At 32.3% G+C, this 19,049-nt stretch overlaps 1 protein-coding gene across 1 annotated transcript; it reads right to left on the minus strand.

The window, feature by feature from the left end:
* Positions 1–738: 738 nt before the first annotated feature.
* Positions 739–18,025, minus strand: Spred (Sprouty-related protein with EVH-1 domain). Its single transcript, XM_088202028.1, has 10 exons — positions 17,833–18,025; positions 12,015–12,133; positions 11,401–11,945; positions 10,068–10,236; positions 9,391–9,476; positions 9,167–9,320; positions 8,963–9,090; positions 8,761–8,893; positions 2,221–2,587; positions 739–1,108 (listed from the first exon to the last, which is right to left on the minus strand). The coding sequence occupies exons 1-10, from the start codon at positions 17,850–17,852 to the stop codon at positions 955–957; spliced, it is 1,875 nt and encodes a 624-aa protein (XP_088058154.1). The 5' UTR covers positions 17,853–18,025; the 3' UTR covers positions 739–954.
* Between the last annotated feature and the right edge of the window lie 1,024 nt (positions 18,026–19,049).

Consider the following 19,049-nt stretch of genomic DNA (forward strand, 5'->3'; position numbering starts at 1 on the left):
ATTTGATAAATTATCACAGTACACTAATATGTTTATATATGGAAGCATTGTACGTGCATCAACGAACGAAACTATGAAAAAAGAAAAGCATCAAGATAAAATCATTAAATGTTATCTTATAAATTATTTCTTTGGCACATCAAATCTGCCACTCTTGTGTTTCATCTTATTATGGCAAGAATTTAACTCTCTCTCTCTTTCTCTCTCTAATAATATAATAATAATGATAGATTCTTAGCTGCCGAAAATCCTCTGTAACAGTTTATCGAAATGACACACATTAAATATATATAAAATATTCCTTTGGTCAACAGTAAGAATATCAACTACGATATAATAAGCATTTGAATTGTCCAAATAATATAAAAAAACATAATTTTTTTATACAATCAGTAAAAATAGACACATATGTAGCTTATACACTTATCGTTAATATTTTTTTATAAAATGATACTGTATTTTTTAAATATATATATATATAGACAACATTGTATATAACACGAATAAGCATGTTAAGTCTCGAAGAGACCAAATAATTTTTTGATAGTACGATGATAGCATACATACACATAAGTGATATTGATCGATATATTATCATTAAATACGTTTAAAAATCTGCATCAATGAAAACTCGTTTACATCTCGTCGTATCTTACAATTTTGGCATTGGGTAAAAAAAGTTTTTTTTTAATATATGGCATTGCATGCATTACGAATTTTTTCTTCACCTTTTCATCGTTTTCACACAATAAAGCTTAACATTTAATATAAATACGTAAAATCCGTAATGTAATTTTAAAGTGACACAAATACTCCAATAGTCTTCCAATATGTTATATGTACATTAGAATATAACTTCTACACTCAATATATATATATATATTTTTTTATGTATATCACAATTGGTCTCTACGGTTCATAGAATGACGAACGATTGGTGTATATATTTTTCACTTAGTGATGCTGGTAAGCGTGCAAGGAGTGTTGTATTGGCGTGTGTCTTCCGCCGGACAAGCCGCAGCCGACGCAGCACCAGTGGACAGCCTTTAAAGGCGGATAACACCAGAGACACGGCACGATCAGGCTTAAAAAAGCCAAGCCTATCCATCTAAAACGAAATAAAGGTTAATTAATGGACATTACATAAAATTACTCAGTATTTTAAATAATCAGTGTTAGCATTTACACCTCTGTTATAGTCGATTTTATCACTAACATTGTATATCTATATAAATATATACATACTGTCAACCAACACATCTTTTCGTTGATGAGCTTTATTTATTTGTTACATGCATAATAATATAATTTTATTCTATTCTGTTGAATCTACAATTTTTTTCTTTTACTTTTGATGGCAATAGTAGAATATTCGGAGAATGAGCATCAGGATTAAATTAGTCAATATAATGCCTGCGAAGATTTAATTCTTTGGTTTTTAAGATCCGATATAACGGCTTCTGCTATTTTAGCGAGAATCGCTGGATCCGAATCATTCTTGAAGAAAGAATCTGATACATTTTTAACCCTTTGAACTCATATGTCGAGGTGGACTCGATATCGGTTTTTTCAGAGCAACTCCTATGTTGAGGTGGGTTTGACATTTTTTTTCCAAGCTAAATAATTTAAAAAAGATCAATTTCTCATTCTACGATCAATTTTAATATTTATAATTAATAAAAAATGCTCTGCCTAGGATTGCTCAGCAGATGCAGCGGGTGCTAGATACAATAGTCTGTGTCGCGACATATCGCCGTAAACATCTTGTGTATCTGCAGTAATTCATTCTTATTTGTACTATATTTACGTTTCAATGGTTTTATCATTTATTTGTTAATTATAAGTCCATAAGGATATCTCAAACTAGGAAAAATTAATTTGAATGTAGTGAAGATGATGACATGTATCCATTATTAAACATAAAAAATAAACTGCTCCTCAACAAATTGATCATCCGACCAATAATTTCATATTCCTCACCCGTTTAAGGTTTCATAGTACATTAGAGAAAATAAGCACATCCGCTTCAAATTCAACAAAATATTACGATGCGAATAGCGACACAAATGCTTCTTGGTTCAATTATGATTAAATAGGAAGATAAGATTAATCTAATGTATCATTTTAATTTTTCATATATGTTAATTATTTTATCTACAGCATAAATTCTTAATTAAATCAAACTATTTATGTTAGATTAGTTAGCATGTTTTAGCATACCTCTTTGAACAACCTTCTTCAGACGAGTTGCAGGTGCAGGGGTGCGTTGCAAAGTCGCCTTCCGCATCAGACATGCAGTGATACAGCATACACTGAGCGCATTGAATGCCCGTTGCTCCGTTGATGCATGTCTTGAAGCAGTCGGGGGCGTATTCACAGCTCCCCGCCCTGTTGCTGCTCTCCATGTACCACTCCTGGCAGTGCCTGCACTTTAACCTCGAGTGGAAGCTTTCGCCAGTCAGAGGCTTCTTGGCGAGATCTCGGTCTCGTTTTTTGGCTGGCAGCGGTGGCCTCATGGGCCGGTAACCTAGTATCGGCGGAGGTTCAGGGTACAGTGCGACAGGAGCACGCTTCTTCAACGATGAGCCTGTATAAAAAATTACTATTATGACTCGTGAACAATTTAGATATTTTTTAGTTGTTACATATTACTAAGTTTCAAACAGCTTACAATATTTATTGAGAAACCAATACAAAAAATCCAGATATATGTTAAAGATAACTTATTTAGACCAAAATATTAAATTTGTCATTGTTTTTTGGTAATGAGAATGAATCATAGCATGGGACGTGTAAATAGGATAAATTAGATTCTAGTGACTAAGAATTCAAAAGTAAAACACAAATAGAAATACATTATTAAGGTACAATAAGTATTAGTTTTTGAGAATAAAGATCACTTAAACAAAATCAAGTTTGTTTGATTTTTGCTTTCTTGACATCTTTTTACTTGCTTTGAAGATTACTTTTATATTAGTAAGCTAAAACCAATCAAGAATTTGACGAACAATGTTTAATATAAAATACAACGAAGATTTTTTTAAATATAAATAAATATAATATATATTTTTAATAATATAAATATAATTTCACTAACTTAGTCAGTTAAAATGTATCAAGCAATTGACTTACAATTTCGCTGCTCAGTTTCAGTAAAACAATATTTACTAACAGATGATCCAGTACGCATATTTCTATATGATATGAGATTTACAGAATTGTCACGACACATCGTTCGAAAAAGATAGTATTTAAAATAAATTAAATCAAACCCAAACGTAGCCAAAACGAACTAACATAATAAACGTTCTAAAACAATAATTAGTTTAAAAACATTCATTAGGCCAAGTTTGGTTAACCCTTTGATTATTGAGTTAATTTTTCAGTATATAAAACATTGTGGGAGTAAGTTATTTTTTCAAATATTTTTTTATTATTCATGAAGCAAATTTAATGGTACTTAACAATTTATTATAAGCTTTTTTATTTATGTCTCACATTTATCAACATAATGATTATTTTATTTCAGTAAATTTTGATTCATTGCTAAAGTAAATTCAGTGGTTCTCAACATTTTATTGTAAGTTTATAATTTATGTCTCACTTTTATCAACGTATGACTATTTAATACACGTATATATTAGAGTAAATGTTGCTTTATTTTCAAAGAAAATTCAGCGATTCTCAACATTTTATTATATATTTATTATTATGTCTTATTTTTATCAACTATGATTATTCTATTTACGTCTCACTTTTATCAAATTATAATTATTTTAATAATGTATATATTAGTTGCGTGAGTAAATGTTGCTTTATTGATAAAGTAATTTAGTGGTTCTCAGTTTTTTATCAAATTATGATGATTTTATTCACGTATATATTGGAGTAAATTTAGCTTTACTGATAAAAAATTTGCACATCGCACGGCGAAAAGACCCGTCGGTCAAGTAATAACATAATTATTATTGATTATGATACAGATCGTAAGAACAAGTAATAAGTAAATCAAATTTGAACATGAAATAATAAAAAAACAGAGGAAAATGGTTGCAATACTTCTGTATCCATTCAGTGTCACCACATATGTGTACCCATACCTACCAAAGGGTTAACCCATTTTTGTTAGGTTTGAATAGTAAATGGATGTTTCATAACTGTCAAATTGAGTTCAATGACAGTTTAGAGCAGCATATAATTTCACCAGCGCCTATTAGTTACATTATATTTTCACTAGTAAAAATATTAATCATAGCGGTGAAAATGTATTCTGATATGATTTCACTGAAACACCAGTGAAAATATAGCTTCACTGATATTACACATTTACTGTAAAATATGTACTGCTGGCTTGCTTTTAGTTGTATATACTAGTGGTCTTTAAAATGCTGTTGCGAGACAATATTTGGAGTGTGGAGTCTGAGAGAGGGGATGTACGGGTAATACATATGACAGAAAAATAAGAAATTGAATTAAAGATAAGCAAATAGTAAGCAATATTTTTAAATTATGCGATTTGGAGACTACTGGTTTAAACAATACCCTATACATGTATAACTGCAGTCTGGATAAAAATATTTATAAGTAAATAAGCGACAGATTAGCGATCTAAAATTATATGACATGTCATCAACAACAAATATTTCTCTAGATTATAGTAAGATAAAGAGAGAACAGTTCGGTGATTATTGCACACAGCGAAAATTCCGATACACTTATAGTCCGTCCAAGATGTTAACGCTCATCGTCGTTGTGTAAGCATTAATGCATATATATAGTTTTCCACGAATTTTTTACACCGACATGAGAATGTTACCAATACTAAATCAGGGCTGTTTTTAAAGTAGGGTGACCATGCGCTTGAAATTAAATTAAAAACTAATATTTCGAGCTCAAACACATTTGCGATGTTATTGTTCTTTGTTTACATATCTTAAACTAGCATTAAATATTTACATTCTGTCACGTACAACCCATAAAGTATATTTTAGATGTCGCTACGCTTATACCAGCATCCGATGGTTAACAGTATTTTTTGTTAAAATTTGTACCTTAAGTAATTTTATGAAGGGTCATAAAAACGGGCTATTTTCGCTCGCCTTTATTAATTTGCGCCAAAGTTGCTGCCATCGGTATACGTCTTAAATAATATTTTGGTGATAAGGTTTTATCACTTTATGACAAGTTTTTGCTATTTTGGAATAGACATCTGACAACCGTTTTAAGCTGAAGCATAGAAAAGACCGATGTCCGTGTTCAGACAGTTTGTGAGTGTGGTGAAGTTCGGACAGATCTGTTCCTACTATTAATCTCGAGGCACTAAAAATGAATCATTCAAGATCGAAACCAATACATCGTCAAACTAAACAAGTTCTAATCACGCTATATTTGATTTTAACAGAAGAATATAATAATGGCTCTTTAATGACACCTGTTCAAAAACAAGTAATTAAAAAAATTATATATATTCTAAATAATGCTACATTTTTAGGTATCCAAGTTGACTGGTTATCCGTATTCAACAATTAGAAGAATTATTACAGAATACAACAAAACAAATAAAATAGAGTGAATGCTTAATTCTCCAAAGAAGAAACCAAAAACCAAATCAAAACAGAATGTAGACGACTTCGATAAAACAGTAATACGAAACACTATTTAGGACTTGCATTTACAACGTAAAGAGCTCCCGACGGTAAACACGATATCGCTATGAAGGGAATTAAATTTTTAAGAGAAATTCGTAGATATCGCACTGAAGATAGGCCGATTATTTACACTGACGAAACATACATCCTCACAACACACGCATCATCACTATCATGGTCAGATGGAACAAATAATGGTGTCAAGTCAGCAATTTCTAAAGGATCGCGATTTATTATTTTACATGCTGGTGGTAAGAATGGATTCGTGCCAAATTGCTTTTTGATGTATCAATCTGGACGGAAAACTGGTGATTATCTTTCGGATATGAATTACGACAATTATGAGAAGTGGTTAAGAACTGATTCAAAACTTACAACCTCGTTCCGAAATTGTAATTGACAATGCTCCATACGATAATGTAATTATTGAGGAGCATGGCCATACATGTTTAAGATTACCACCATATCATCCGGAACTCAATCCAATTGAAAATATTTGGGGTATTTTAAAATAATACGTAGGTAGTAAAAACATAACTTTAAATGCAAATAGTGTTAGAAAAAATCGCGTCTATCACTGAAGAGTGGCAAAAAGTGCGTGACAAAAGTGAATGGATTGAAGAATCGCTACTTCAAAGAGAATTAAATAATGACATACGCATGGATGACGAACAGTTTATTATTAATATTACCGAAGAAGATTCTGATTCAGATGAAACTTCTATTAGTAATTACGATAGTGAATAAAAATTAATTATGTTAAATGTATTATTGTTTATTTGTTGTTTTTATTTATTTTTATTATAAATTATTGATATGTTGTGTAATTTTGTACTATTTTGTAATCAATTAAACAATATTCTATTGGTATTTTTATTAAATATTTTATTAAACAGATATTCAATCTGAAGAGTGCTGTCATGTTTTTGAGTTAAATATGTATATAAATAAGCAAAATAAGTAAGCAAGTGATATTTTACATTTTCCTCAACAAATAAAATTAAAAAAGGAAAAATTAATTGAATGTGTAATTTCACATGGTGACTAATATCTCTCTCACCAATACTGCATCGATGAGTGTTCACATCTTGGACGGACTGTATATGTATATTTAAGAATACGTCAAGATATATAACGTCTGTATATATTAAAATTGCCAATATGATTTTAATTTAAAAATATTTTACAATTCTAGTAGTAATTTACATTGTTATGATACATTTCCTATAATTACACAAATATTTACTTAAGAAATAGAGAAAAATATAAAGCAGTTGGAATTAAAAGTAAAACATATTTAACAATCAAACAACCATCCATGTTCAGAATTTTCGTTTGCCCAATAATCCCATCACCAGAGAGAACACATCTGTGGTCTTCTCATCTCAAGTATGACAGTTTTGTTATATATACATAAAAAAAAACATTCTGGAGGAATGTTGGAACATAGAACATAATATTGTTAAATGTCGATAGCAAAGAAATAGTCAGAGTATAAATAATATTCACCTGTGTGGCTAAATATGAATAAATTAGGTACTCATATTACTACTAAAATTTATAATTTGTACAAAAAGATTCTTTTTAAAAAGTTGCTACTAATTAATCCCTAGTTTTTATTTTTAACTCGATGGTGTCCTCAAATTAAAACTAAATTTATTATATATAATTTTTCTGTATTTCATGTAAATATAATTAATTTAATTATTGGGTGGGAAACTATGAAACGGGCGTTGAATAAGAATAAAAAACAAAAAGCGCTATTTTTCACATTATTTATTATATTTAGTCGAAATAACTTCCATTGGCTTCGACAACTTTCTGCCAACGATTGGGCAAGTCATATATGCCTTTTTTTAAATAATCTTTATTTTTGTTATATTTTTGTAATTATATTTTTTTTCTCTTAAAAATAATTAATAATTACGAAAAAGGTAATAATCAGTCGGTGAAATATCTAAAATTTCATATTGTAGAGAAGTTAATTTGTCAACAGTGATTGAAGCTGTATATGGTCGTGCGTTATCATGCAGTAATATTGCGCCGTTCCGATTGAGCAATGTTGGTTGTTTTTTAATAAGTTTCTTATGCATTACATCAATTTCACGGCAATAGGACTCCGCTGTTATGGTTGCGCCTGGTTGTAGGAAGGAATAATGGATCACTCCTTTGGCATTCCACCATATGGTAACCATTATCCTTTTTTGATGAAATTTCGGCTTAGGGGTGTGTCCTGGAGGTGTATTCTTATCTACCCACTTGCTTGATCGTTTTCGATTATCATACAGAATCCACTTTTCATCACAAGTGATGATTTTATGTAAAAACGGCAATCGTGTATTGCGAAGCAACAAAGATGCGCACTTGCTCTTGCGGTCGATCATCTGCAGTTGCGTCAGTTCATATGGCACATATGAGTCCATTTTTTAACTTTATTTATTGTACACAGATGTTTTAACACAGTATGGCTAGTTCCTAGTTTAGACCCAAGTTCACGAATAGTTGTGTGTGGATCGGATTCCACAGTTGTCCTTAATTCATCGTTATCAATATGGGCCGGTGGTCTTCCTCAAGGCTCGTTAACGATACTCAAATTACCAGAACAAATTTTTTGAAACCAATATCGAGCATTTTTTTCATTAGCGGATCCATCTCTGAATGCGTGATTAATGTTTCTCGAAGCTTGAGCTGCACTATGATTCAATTTGAACTTGTACAAGAAAAGTAGATCGCGTTTTGTTTCCATCTGGTTTCGGGGAAAAATAAAATCAAAATGGGATATAAACACGAAAAAAGTAAGAAGAATACCTTTAAAATTTATAAATAAAAATATCAAGCGCACGTTACAATGAACCTCTTTCAGTCGCAGCTGAACAAAAATGCCCGTTTCATAGTTTCCAACCTTATATAATGTGCAAAAAAGAATATTATTATTTGCATTTAAAAAATATGGAAGGCTTGAATATGAAGATAAAATATAATTTTTTAATTAAGTAGATAGACAGCAACACTGAGAAATGATTTAAGTATAATTAAAGTAGCTCAATGTAAACGAATAGAAACAAGAGAAGGACTGAATTAATCATATATATCTGACCTAATATGTATTTACCTGAATCTCTTCTTTGTAAAAGGGAATGTGTAGTAGTATTGGAACCGGGAACTGTGCTCTGCGACGAAGGTGATCTATCTCCCCCTACGTTCATCATGCCTGTTCCCAGACTAGGATACATATACTCGTGAACCTAAAAAAACAAAACAATATGCACATATAGAAACAAATTATGATAATCTAACACATACGACCAACATACCTGAGTCAGTTGAACATAAGAATAATTATCGGTGTGTAACGGATCGCCGACAAACATTGGCGGTTCTTCGCTACAAGAACCGGCAATCTTCTTTTTCAGCTGCATCTCTTTGGCCGTTGAACTAAGGGCTGTCGATCGAATCATATTTTTATTAACAATCATTCTTAGAATCGTCACAACATACATATGGAAACAGAAGCTCACTAATGGATTCATTGTTATAGATGGCTGGTTGTCGCACGTCTAGATGGAAAACTGCCCCGGAGAGTTGTTGCTGCGGATCGGGGTGTCTCCTGTGAGACCTTGAAGCTGTTGAATTTTCCGAACTCGATCGCGAATCAGATGGTAAGTTCAAACACTAATATTGTAAGAAATAATCATCAAGTTCAGAACTTAGCAAATAGAACCAGTATTAATTGAACACGTACCTCAAATATGTTATCATCTTCGTCATCCTTAGGAGCTGGATTGTGTTTTTTATAGGCATGTAGAGAAGGCCACGCACCACCCAAACCTGGATATATATAAAAGGAAATCATCAGTATTATGTAATGTGAATAATTGTAGCAATGAGACCCTTTTTTGAAATACAGGCCCGAGATCATGATTAGTAGTATGTTAGTGATATTCAACTCACCGTGTAGGAATCCAGTGTATGCGCAAGCAAACCAAGATGGAAGCACATTAGATAAATTAGTAACATTTATATGTTTAATATATATATATATATACACAAGTTGTTGAATGTTGTAATTTTTGTTCAGTTCATATTGGCATTCTGAACTGTTTTATATAAATTCTGATCAATGTTGAGCACAATTATTTTACGGAGAAGTAGGAATGCTTATAATAATTAAATACCATAAACATAAGAATCAAGCATAAAGATTAAGAAGCACTCGCACTGCTGGGTCTAAGATAAAAATTAAGGTCACCGACAGAATTGTCTAATTACTCATTGTTGTAAATTGAACGAGGTCAATTATTGTAATGCTAACGAAGACGATTAGCACTGGAATTTTAATTTCTTGTTTTTATAGAAAAAATAGTTATTAAATATGTTAGCATGGAAGATAAAGCAGAGTAGCGCATTTAGGCTATTCACCGTCAAGCAGATCTTCAATCGCAGTCCTCACTCCTTTATCAAACGCCCTCGCGTCGGCAGCGGTCTGGAAGGTCAGCCCGAATCTTTTCTCGTCAGTCACCCAATGATGAAATGTTGGCATCACTTTATTGTACTGAAAATCTTTCTTTATGGTGCACGATAAAACAACCTGAAAAATACAAGAGTAAAATTTAATAAACCGACATGTGATTTATTTATATTTACAGAAAAGAGATCTTTTGTAGACGAAACAAATATTTTTTAACATAATTTTTTTATTATAAAATATGTAATTTGGTAAGTTTTTGTAACTGAGGGTTTTTAAATAAAATTATTTGCACTATAGGGCAATAAATTATAGCAATTTCTTTCAACACGAAAACTCTTGTAAAGTCTATTTTTATTTAGTAAAAGACTAAAGTTTCTCGGAATGATTTTTTTCCATGAGCAGCATGAACAGTATCGCAAAAATCTATCATACAACTGAAGGATTATTCTTGATTAAAATAAAGCATTCACCGTAATTAATCTTTGGGAAGTTATAGACCTATAATAGGGTGCAAAATAATAAATATATGACAATTGATTTGTCAACATCAACTTCACGATTCGGTATTTAATGGTCTCAAAATTGAGTTGAATTAAAAGCAGTAATTTAATTTATTAAAAGAAAATATGTAAAAACAAAACTTTTTAGATTAAGAACCATGCGTAACAATTCACATGTCTAGTTCTTAAGTGGCTGGCACAGACTGGTCACAAAATTGTTTCAAAATCCATCAATGGATTAACAGATTTTACGACGAATTTTTTTAATTTATCAATTCCAGGTAAAATGGTTAGAAATTACTAAATCTTTTTACCGTAATATATTGATAGAAGTATCTCTAAGAAACTATTGAGGTAAAATACTAGAAATATAATCATCAAGTCATTTAAAATGGCTTAAAAAAATATAAAATATATCAGGCATGGCATAGATGCTTTTAGACTTAAACCCTTTGACTGCGGATGACACCTATAGAAGTCATTGAGAAAATCGCCAGTATGCATTGGACACCTATGTGTCATGAACCTTTAAGCCTTGTAATATGTTTTTTTTTTGTATAATTTAAAGTTGAAAAACACTTTAATTTATTGAAATAATATTTAAATAACTTATGGCATAAATAGGTGCTCCCCCCACATATTAGCAAATTTCGAAATTGCGCGCAATAATATCAGCCGCGCTGAAAGGGTTAATGGCAAAACCATTTTAAGTCTTTAAACATTGTCTCGTCTACTATGATATAAAGATCTCTACTCTGTGAATTTACAATTAATAAAAATGTACCGTTTGATCGCTGATCCTCTTCCCATAAATAAAATATTCAAACTTCAGACCCGACCCCGCAATCTGTTGGTCGCCGTTGCTCATCTGCAGCCGCTGGGACCCCGCCAGATCTTCGTTGGTCCTCTCCTCGACGCAGCTTCTCAGCCCGATCGTCTCCAAGTGGCCGCCGCTCCCACCCAGCTGCGCAACGGGCTGCTTCGCGTTCAGAGGATTGGCGCTCCTGGTGATTTGGGAGCTCTGAGAGAGCGAAGAGCCGTTCTTGAGCAGCTGGCTGGCGACGGACTTGGAAAATTGAGCAGACTGAGAAGACGCTTGGAAACTGTTAGAGGAGCCATTAGACGGAGTGTGCTGATGGTGGAAGGGTTGAACTTGGCGCTGCGGACTGGAAGCGGTCTTTCTGCCGTTGTTGCCGGTGAGGTTGGAAGATGACGAACGAAACGGAGGGTTCGTCTGTGCGCCGCCCTGATCCGCGGACGGCAAGGGCGACGCGGCAGACGTTTGACCGAGCAACGTACTGTTTTGTAACGCATCTATGGGTCCAGACGCTGAAACAGTAATAATTTATCAGTCGAATAGTGCTCTGATTTAGTTTGGTCAATTTGAAATGAGCTTACAGTGACGAGGTCTCTTTCGCACCATGACATTAGAGAGGCCGCCGCCCCCGAGGGGCAGCCACCCCCCTGTCCCCTCGTCACGGCACATCACCTGCGCCCGCACGCGCACCAGCCAATCACTGAAAATATAAATAAAGTTAATTATTATACTAATTTAACACAATAGAAATATGTTAGTTTTTTCTATTAAACATTAAATCAAAAACAAGCAGATAAGGCATGATGAAGATCTGACTAAAACTATAAAAAATAGCTCATGTTAGTAAAGATTGAGTCATTTTATAGATATTATAATCGTTGGAATATTTAAGGTAAAAAACATTCAAAAATACTTTCATCATCTAATTTGAACATTTTGCACACAATCCATATTCACAATTCAACCACAAATAAGTTTTTAAATGTAGCGTTTTTTACATCCACTATTAAAAACTTGTTATAGAATAGATTTATAATTAATGAGTCAAAGCTACATGTTCAATAAAAAAAATTCTCACAGGACTGGTTACAATAATCATTTGAAATTTAGGATTTTTAATGTTTTAAATAGCAGAAATTTTGAAACAAGCCAAAATATTTTTGTGGTCAATTAATCAGAAAATATTATGGTAATCTAATTGAAACTATGGCAGTTATCGTGTATTAAAAAAACCGCAATCAGTTTCATGTCAACATATGTATCGTAAGAATAATTAGGTTCAAAAACGAAATCGTTACATTTGCTGAGATCATCGTTAAAAAAAATTATCGTTGTACAAAATAGTACATACATATTATATTATTATATATTTAACAATGAATATTATTATTATGTATTAATAAAATCTTGTAGTTCAAGATTATACATAAAACATTGTACAGGAGGTTATCAACTTTGTCATATTTCAAAAGTTGGATTTTTTAGAAATTACGAAATAATTCTTCAAAGATCGTTCCAAAAGGGCCTGAAGTAGTGATCTTTGTTTTTATGGCTTGAAAGCCAACATCAAAAATGTATACTTTGAGTTTTCAATCGTTCAAGCCAAGGCTTAGTTTGAATACTTTACTATCGTCAACAATTGAAATGATACTTGTAGCTACCTGTACATAAAAATTTAGCATTTGTATAATTTGCTCAAAACTCAAAAGGCGAAGTTATTACCAATAATAAATGGACCAAATGGAAATTATTGTAATATAATTATTCAAAAGACATTCAACCCTTACGATACTCTAAAGCTGATATATCCGTTTTCATAGAATCGGAAAAAAACGCTTTTAAGAATGTCATATTTACTAGCAAATTTTAAATATATTTTGAATATAAGATTAGGTTTTATGTTAGGTAGTAACATTCTTGTTATTTTCTTTTATGTTAAGTTATAACAGCAAAAGCTTATCAAGATTTACACACTTTCTTAAACAGAAGCGTTGAAAATTTCCTTTTTTTGTGTAATAAAATTTTAAGTCTCTTTGTGTTTATTTCTGTTTATAAATGTACACTATTTTATATAAAATGAAATGTAAATGGTTTGAGAATTCTTAAAATATGAATAATTTGTTTGTAAATGAAAAGAATATATTTTTTCTTCGTGTCCTTTATTTTTAATTATTTTTTATTGATGAATGATTATTGTATAAATCTAGGATAAGTTTATAACGATATTTCTCAATAATAATATAAAAAAATATACCAAAATGTCTATTTTTTAATAAAGTTCATACTTGTTCGGTTATTGCAATTTAAGAGAAAAATAATCGAGAAATTTTGTAATCTTAGATTAGATAACATGGAATGCAAAAAATGGAACATTGACCAGTTTATCCTAGCAATAATCACTAAATCATCAATGCTTATCCTAGCAATAATAATAAATTTGAATTTTAACTAATATATAAATTTCGCTACGGGAGATAATCCATGAAATTTTAACAACTTCGTTGTAAAAAATGGACATTTCTGCATAATCTGAATCATGATATCAAATAAGATTTGAAGGTATAAGCCGATTACTACGAGTTTTTATATTGTAAGAGACGAAAAAGATTATGCAACAAAATTACATTTGTCTTCGAAACAATTGTATTTAGTTGAACGCATTACATGGAAATAGGTGCCATTGAATTAGGATATTGAAACTCTTTAACCTTTTAAACGCCGCAAACTATTAGTACGGCCGTGCACTACAGGCTGGAAATTTTCTAGCGAAAGAAAAATCTATTGTAACTTTTTCAAAATGTATCGATGGTAGATTATAATGAGGTATAAAATAAATATACAATGTGTAATTTATACTGTCATTTACCCAGAGAAACACAATAAACATTTCCTCTTTTTAAGCCAGGGTTGTCACATTACAAAATAATTTTATAAGTTAATTTAATTTAGACATGTAAAAACAAAATGCTAGTTGTCACATGGCTTTAAAAAAATAAAGCTTGGTAAAAAATACATATTTTCAAATATATGTAAAAAAATAGGTATACGCAAATTTATAAAATATTAATAAAAAACATAATGTCAGGATTGTCACATTAGCTTTTAGAAAAAAATAAAATAACAATAAAATATTGTAAAATATAATTAAAATTTTTTTTATTATAAAATAAAATACCAGCCAAGAAGAGTTACAATTGATGTTAATTATTCTCGTTAGTAATAGAAAAAGCTTGTGAAGCATAACCCTGAACAGCGACTGATTGAACAGCAAACAAAACTTTGATTTAGATCTGTTTTATCAACGATATTTGCAATTTATCTCGCATGTATGTCATGCCCAAAATAGTTTTACCATTGCAGTTTAAAGGCATCTATCACGCCCAATATAATTTATTTTTTCGGAAGCCTTTTTGAGTGATTTGACGATAAAATTTCCAGTATCTTATCTCGCTAGATACCCTCGGATATTCTATTAATATATCACGGTAAAAAGATTTGGTTTTTCACAACCATTTTACTTGAAATTGTCAAATTACTAAAATTCATCGTAAAATTATGAAACAAGTTTTTGACCAGTCTGTGCCAGCCGCTCGTTGAGTACCCGGTTATTGTCCAGACTTGCGAATTGTTATGTGATTCTTAAGCTTTGTTTTAAATTTACGTATATATTCCCTAAAAAAATAAAATAAATAACTGTTTTTAACAAGACATGGAACTGTTATTTTTTTCGTTCTGGTTCAATTAAAAAAAATATATATCGTTTCGGTTCCGGAATAAATATTGGTTTTTATGTTTTTCGGTTCAGCTCCGAGTGATTATTTTTTAAATGTTTTTATTTGTATTAAAAATTATTTTTTTACCTTATTTTAAAACATTTTATTTCTTGGTGTTGTGTAAATCACACTGGTGAACAATTAACTAAATACTATTTACAAAGAGAGTGAAACATTTTTGTTTTGTCATTGCAATTTTGGGTAGGTTTTTTTTCGGGTAGCGGTTCCAACATCTGGAACGCGTACAAGGTATACTCTAAATCAGGGATGGCCAACCCAAATGGGCCACTTTGGAAGTGCATCATAACTCCGCGGGCCATATATAAAATTTTATATCCCCATATTAGATTAAGATACATTTTTTGGAGCGAAAAATTGTCTATAGTGTATTGGCGATTATAAAGTAAATATATTTTGTAAAAGTATGATGATCTAGCGGGCCGGAAAAATGTTCAAGGTGGGCCGCGGGTTGGCCATCCCAGCCCTAAATAAATGCTATATAAATACTATATAAGAAGCTAAGTTTTTGTGATTAGGACTGCAGTGAATTCGTCAAGAAAAAAGTTTTAAAAGGTTAAAACATTCACCATCACACAAAATACTTGAAATATATCATACAAAGTGAAACACGTTTACGCGCTCACTTTACAAGAGAGTGCATTAACACGCTTAAGGCACAGCAAGGGCCTACCACCGTAAATGTATGGTGATACAGCTCCTTTGAGCGGTATCACCATACATTTACGGTGGTCGATCTTTCACTATTTTACGGCACCCCAGACAGTTATATACCTATTTACATATATAACTGAAAAAATTATAAATAAAAATAAATTATATTTAAAAAAATAAAAAGGTAAATTTGATTTAATGTGGATGGTTTATATAGAGAATAATAGCAATAAATGATTGAGTACGAAATAAATGAACATAACAAAAAATATTTTATATTCATTTTATAAAAAATATTGAGAGCTTCTGATCTGACATAAGAAAAATACCACTAAAGCAAAATAATATATAAAAATATGTAAAATACATTAACGAAATTTAATAATGGAAAAGTGTTGAAAGAAATTATTAAAACGCACCAATATTATACAAAAAAAGTAGTAAAATAAATCAATGCAATAAAACAAATTAATAAATGTGCATAAATTAACTCAGTACTCAAAGGGTTAAGTGCAAATCATTAAAATTTCTCAATGGAGTAAGTTCTAGATAATTTGCATTAAATGTTCCGGTGTGTAATAACGATGTTACTGTTCAGAGCAAGTTGAAGAAATTTAAATCGATTCCAGCGTTACAGAATTTGTGGAGGTTCCAACAAATGCATCCCAGAAAGCTATAGTAATAAATGTTTTGTCTGAACAAAATACGAGTGGAATCGGAATCTCGCAACCCCCAAAATAACTTACAATAGCCACATAGACTTTCGAAAATTTAAATAAATTTCGAAGTTTTAGAACAATGTGCTGATTTGAGTTAATGATAAACATAAGGTTGGTTTATCATTTTTTTTAATGATGTAGTAATAAGGACAAATAATTAAACAACTTTCAGTTATTTTCAATATTTGTGAAAAAACATTAAATTAGACTCTTCCTGTCAATTATTACAGACAGAGAGGAGCACAAATAGATAGAAATTTCTCTGAAGAATGGTTCAAAACCAAACGGGTTCCTGAAGTGAAAGAGAAAGCTGTATTGTTATAAGATAAAGAAGATCTCATCCAAATTAAAGCATATTGAAATCAAGCAGCTCTCCTTATGTTTGTATATTCAATTTTTAATTCAACATGACAATACTGTACTTTTTAACGAATAATACAACCTGATACAATTCTAAATGTAATAAGAGTAATATCTGAATTAAAGCCTGTGACATCGTAAAGTGATTTAGTCGTTTTTGAAGAACCTGAGGCAAACGAAATACTGAAATATGCGAATTAATGTAATACTTGAAGAGTTTTGCAAATGCCAATAAAAAAAACGTTTACATGGTGTTTTAATTTACGAGTGATACAGAAATCAAACTGTATCACAGTTCTGACGACACTGTACTGATATTCGAAGATTCTTAAAAAAGCAAAAAAAATAGTCTAATGAATTTTAATTGCAATGATAAATCAACCAATTTAATGTCCACTATGTTACATTCTGAATACGATTAAAGTTATATGAACACATACCTTGTTTTAAATCAAGTGCTTTAACCGATCGAGGAATAGGAAACCTGCACGTGAATGAAAATAAAATATTGCACGAATATTCGTAGAAAATTTGAAACCAGGGTTGACAGAAGTAGGACCAAACGAAACGATCGAAACGAACGAATCGACAATAACAAAGTAAATCGCGGGCATGAAAGGGCACAATAAATAAAAAGTGACATATATCGATCTCAGTTGCTGGGATCGCGGATCGCGGCTCGCGACTCGGCATGAATGGGCGGCGTGAATGGACGCGCGCCCATTGAAGGCGCCGCCCCCCGCGCGCGCGCGCAGGCACACATGCGCGGGGGCTCGGCCTCCGCCCTCTCGAGGGCTCGGGCTCGCGGCCGGGGGTCGCGGGCTCGCGAGGAACGAGGGCGTCGGTGAGGATGCGGGGTGCGGGGCGGGCCTCACTCTTCATGCGGCTCCGCCATGTCTGGGGGGGCGGCGGCGCGGCAGCGGGGGGTGGGTGCAGGCCGTGGGGCGCATCGTGGCTCGCTCGGCGGGCGCTCCACCCCTGGGGCTGCGGGGGCTGCGCGTGTGGCGGCGGCCGGCGGCCGGCGGGACACTCGGCGCGCGCCCACCGCCGCGCCGCGCGATCCGCGACAAGCGCATGCGCGGAAAAGCACCGCGGGTCGGCGAGCCGACGCCCGAGCGATAACAACCGCCACTACCCTTCGATAACAAAAAAAACATGATCAAATTTAAAATCAAACTGCGTTAATAAAAAACTATTAATTACCGACGCTTTTAGTAAAGAGAATGAAAATAATGATATCCTGTCACTGAGATTATTTCAAGAGTGTCAAAATTCTTTTTCAATTTCAAGTTCAATTTTATCTTGTTTTTTGCTTCCTTCTAAAGTACATTTTCGAATTATTTCTGATTGCCTTTCTTTTATTAATCGCACACATTTGGTCGATGTAGATAGAACTAATGCAGTATCAGTGGAATCTGAATTGTAGATTAATGTGCACAATAACTACGCAGACTTTTCGAAATCAACAATTACTACAAATTTAAACACTCAAAGAAAGCAAAGCTAAACGATTAAGCGATTGGTTATAAATTAGCTTTCTCTCCCATTCATGATACTGCTTATTTTTTTTTATTTTTGCGACTATATCCTCAGTTTCAGTCATTCTTACAAACATTTATATTAGTTTCTTGAATTAATTCACATTGATTGTTTTTCCTACTGTCTTCATCTGATGCAGTACTTTAAACAAATTATATGCATCTCTCATAGATCAACATATACAAAATGTATTATCTGTTGCATCAATAATTATATAGCGGCAATATTTTATAGACGTCCAGATGATATTTATTAAAACACCTTTATATATTATTGCTCCTATGAGAAGGAATAGCGTCTAGCAATGTTCAATGTCGTCAGAGAATAAACTAACGGATAGTAATATACGCAGCACTTTTGGTGCATATAAGGACGTTTATACTTATTTAAACTCTGTTTATGATTATTTATTTTCGATCATAACAAAGACAGTCTAATGTCACAATCCGGCTAGTCGTTCGTATTTCGTCGACATTTTTTATACGATTTACTTTTTTGGAAGCTTAAATCGCGTATGCTTTATTTTTGATTTTACCTTATGTTGTCAAGTCAA

Source organism: Plectrocnemia conspersa, unplaced genomic scaffold (assembly GCF_051122295.1).
Source record: "Plectrocnemia conspersa isolate PC_06_02 unplaced genomic scaffold, ASM5112229v1 ptg000013l, whole genome shotgun sequence".
NCBI classification, from domain to species: Eukaryota; Metazoa; Arthropoda; class Insecta; order Trichoptera; family Polycentropodidae; genus Plectrocnemia; species Plectrocnemia conspersa.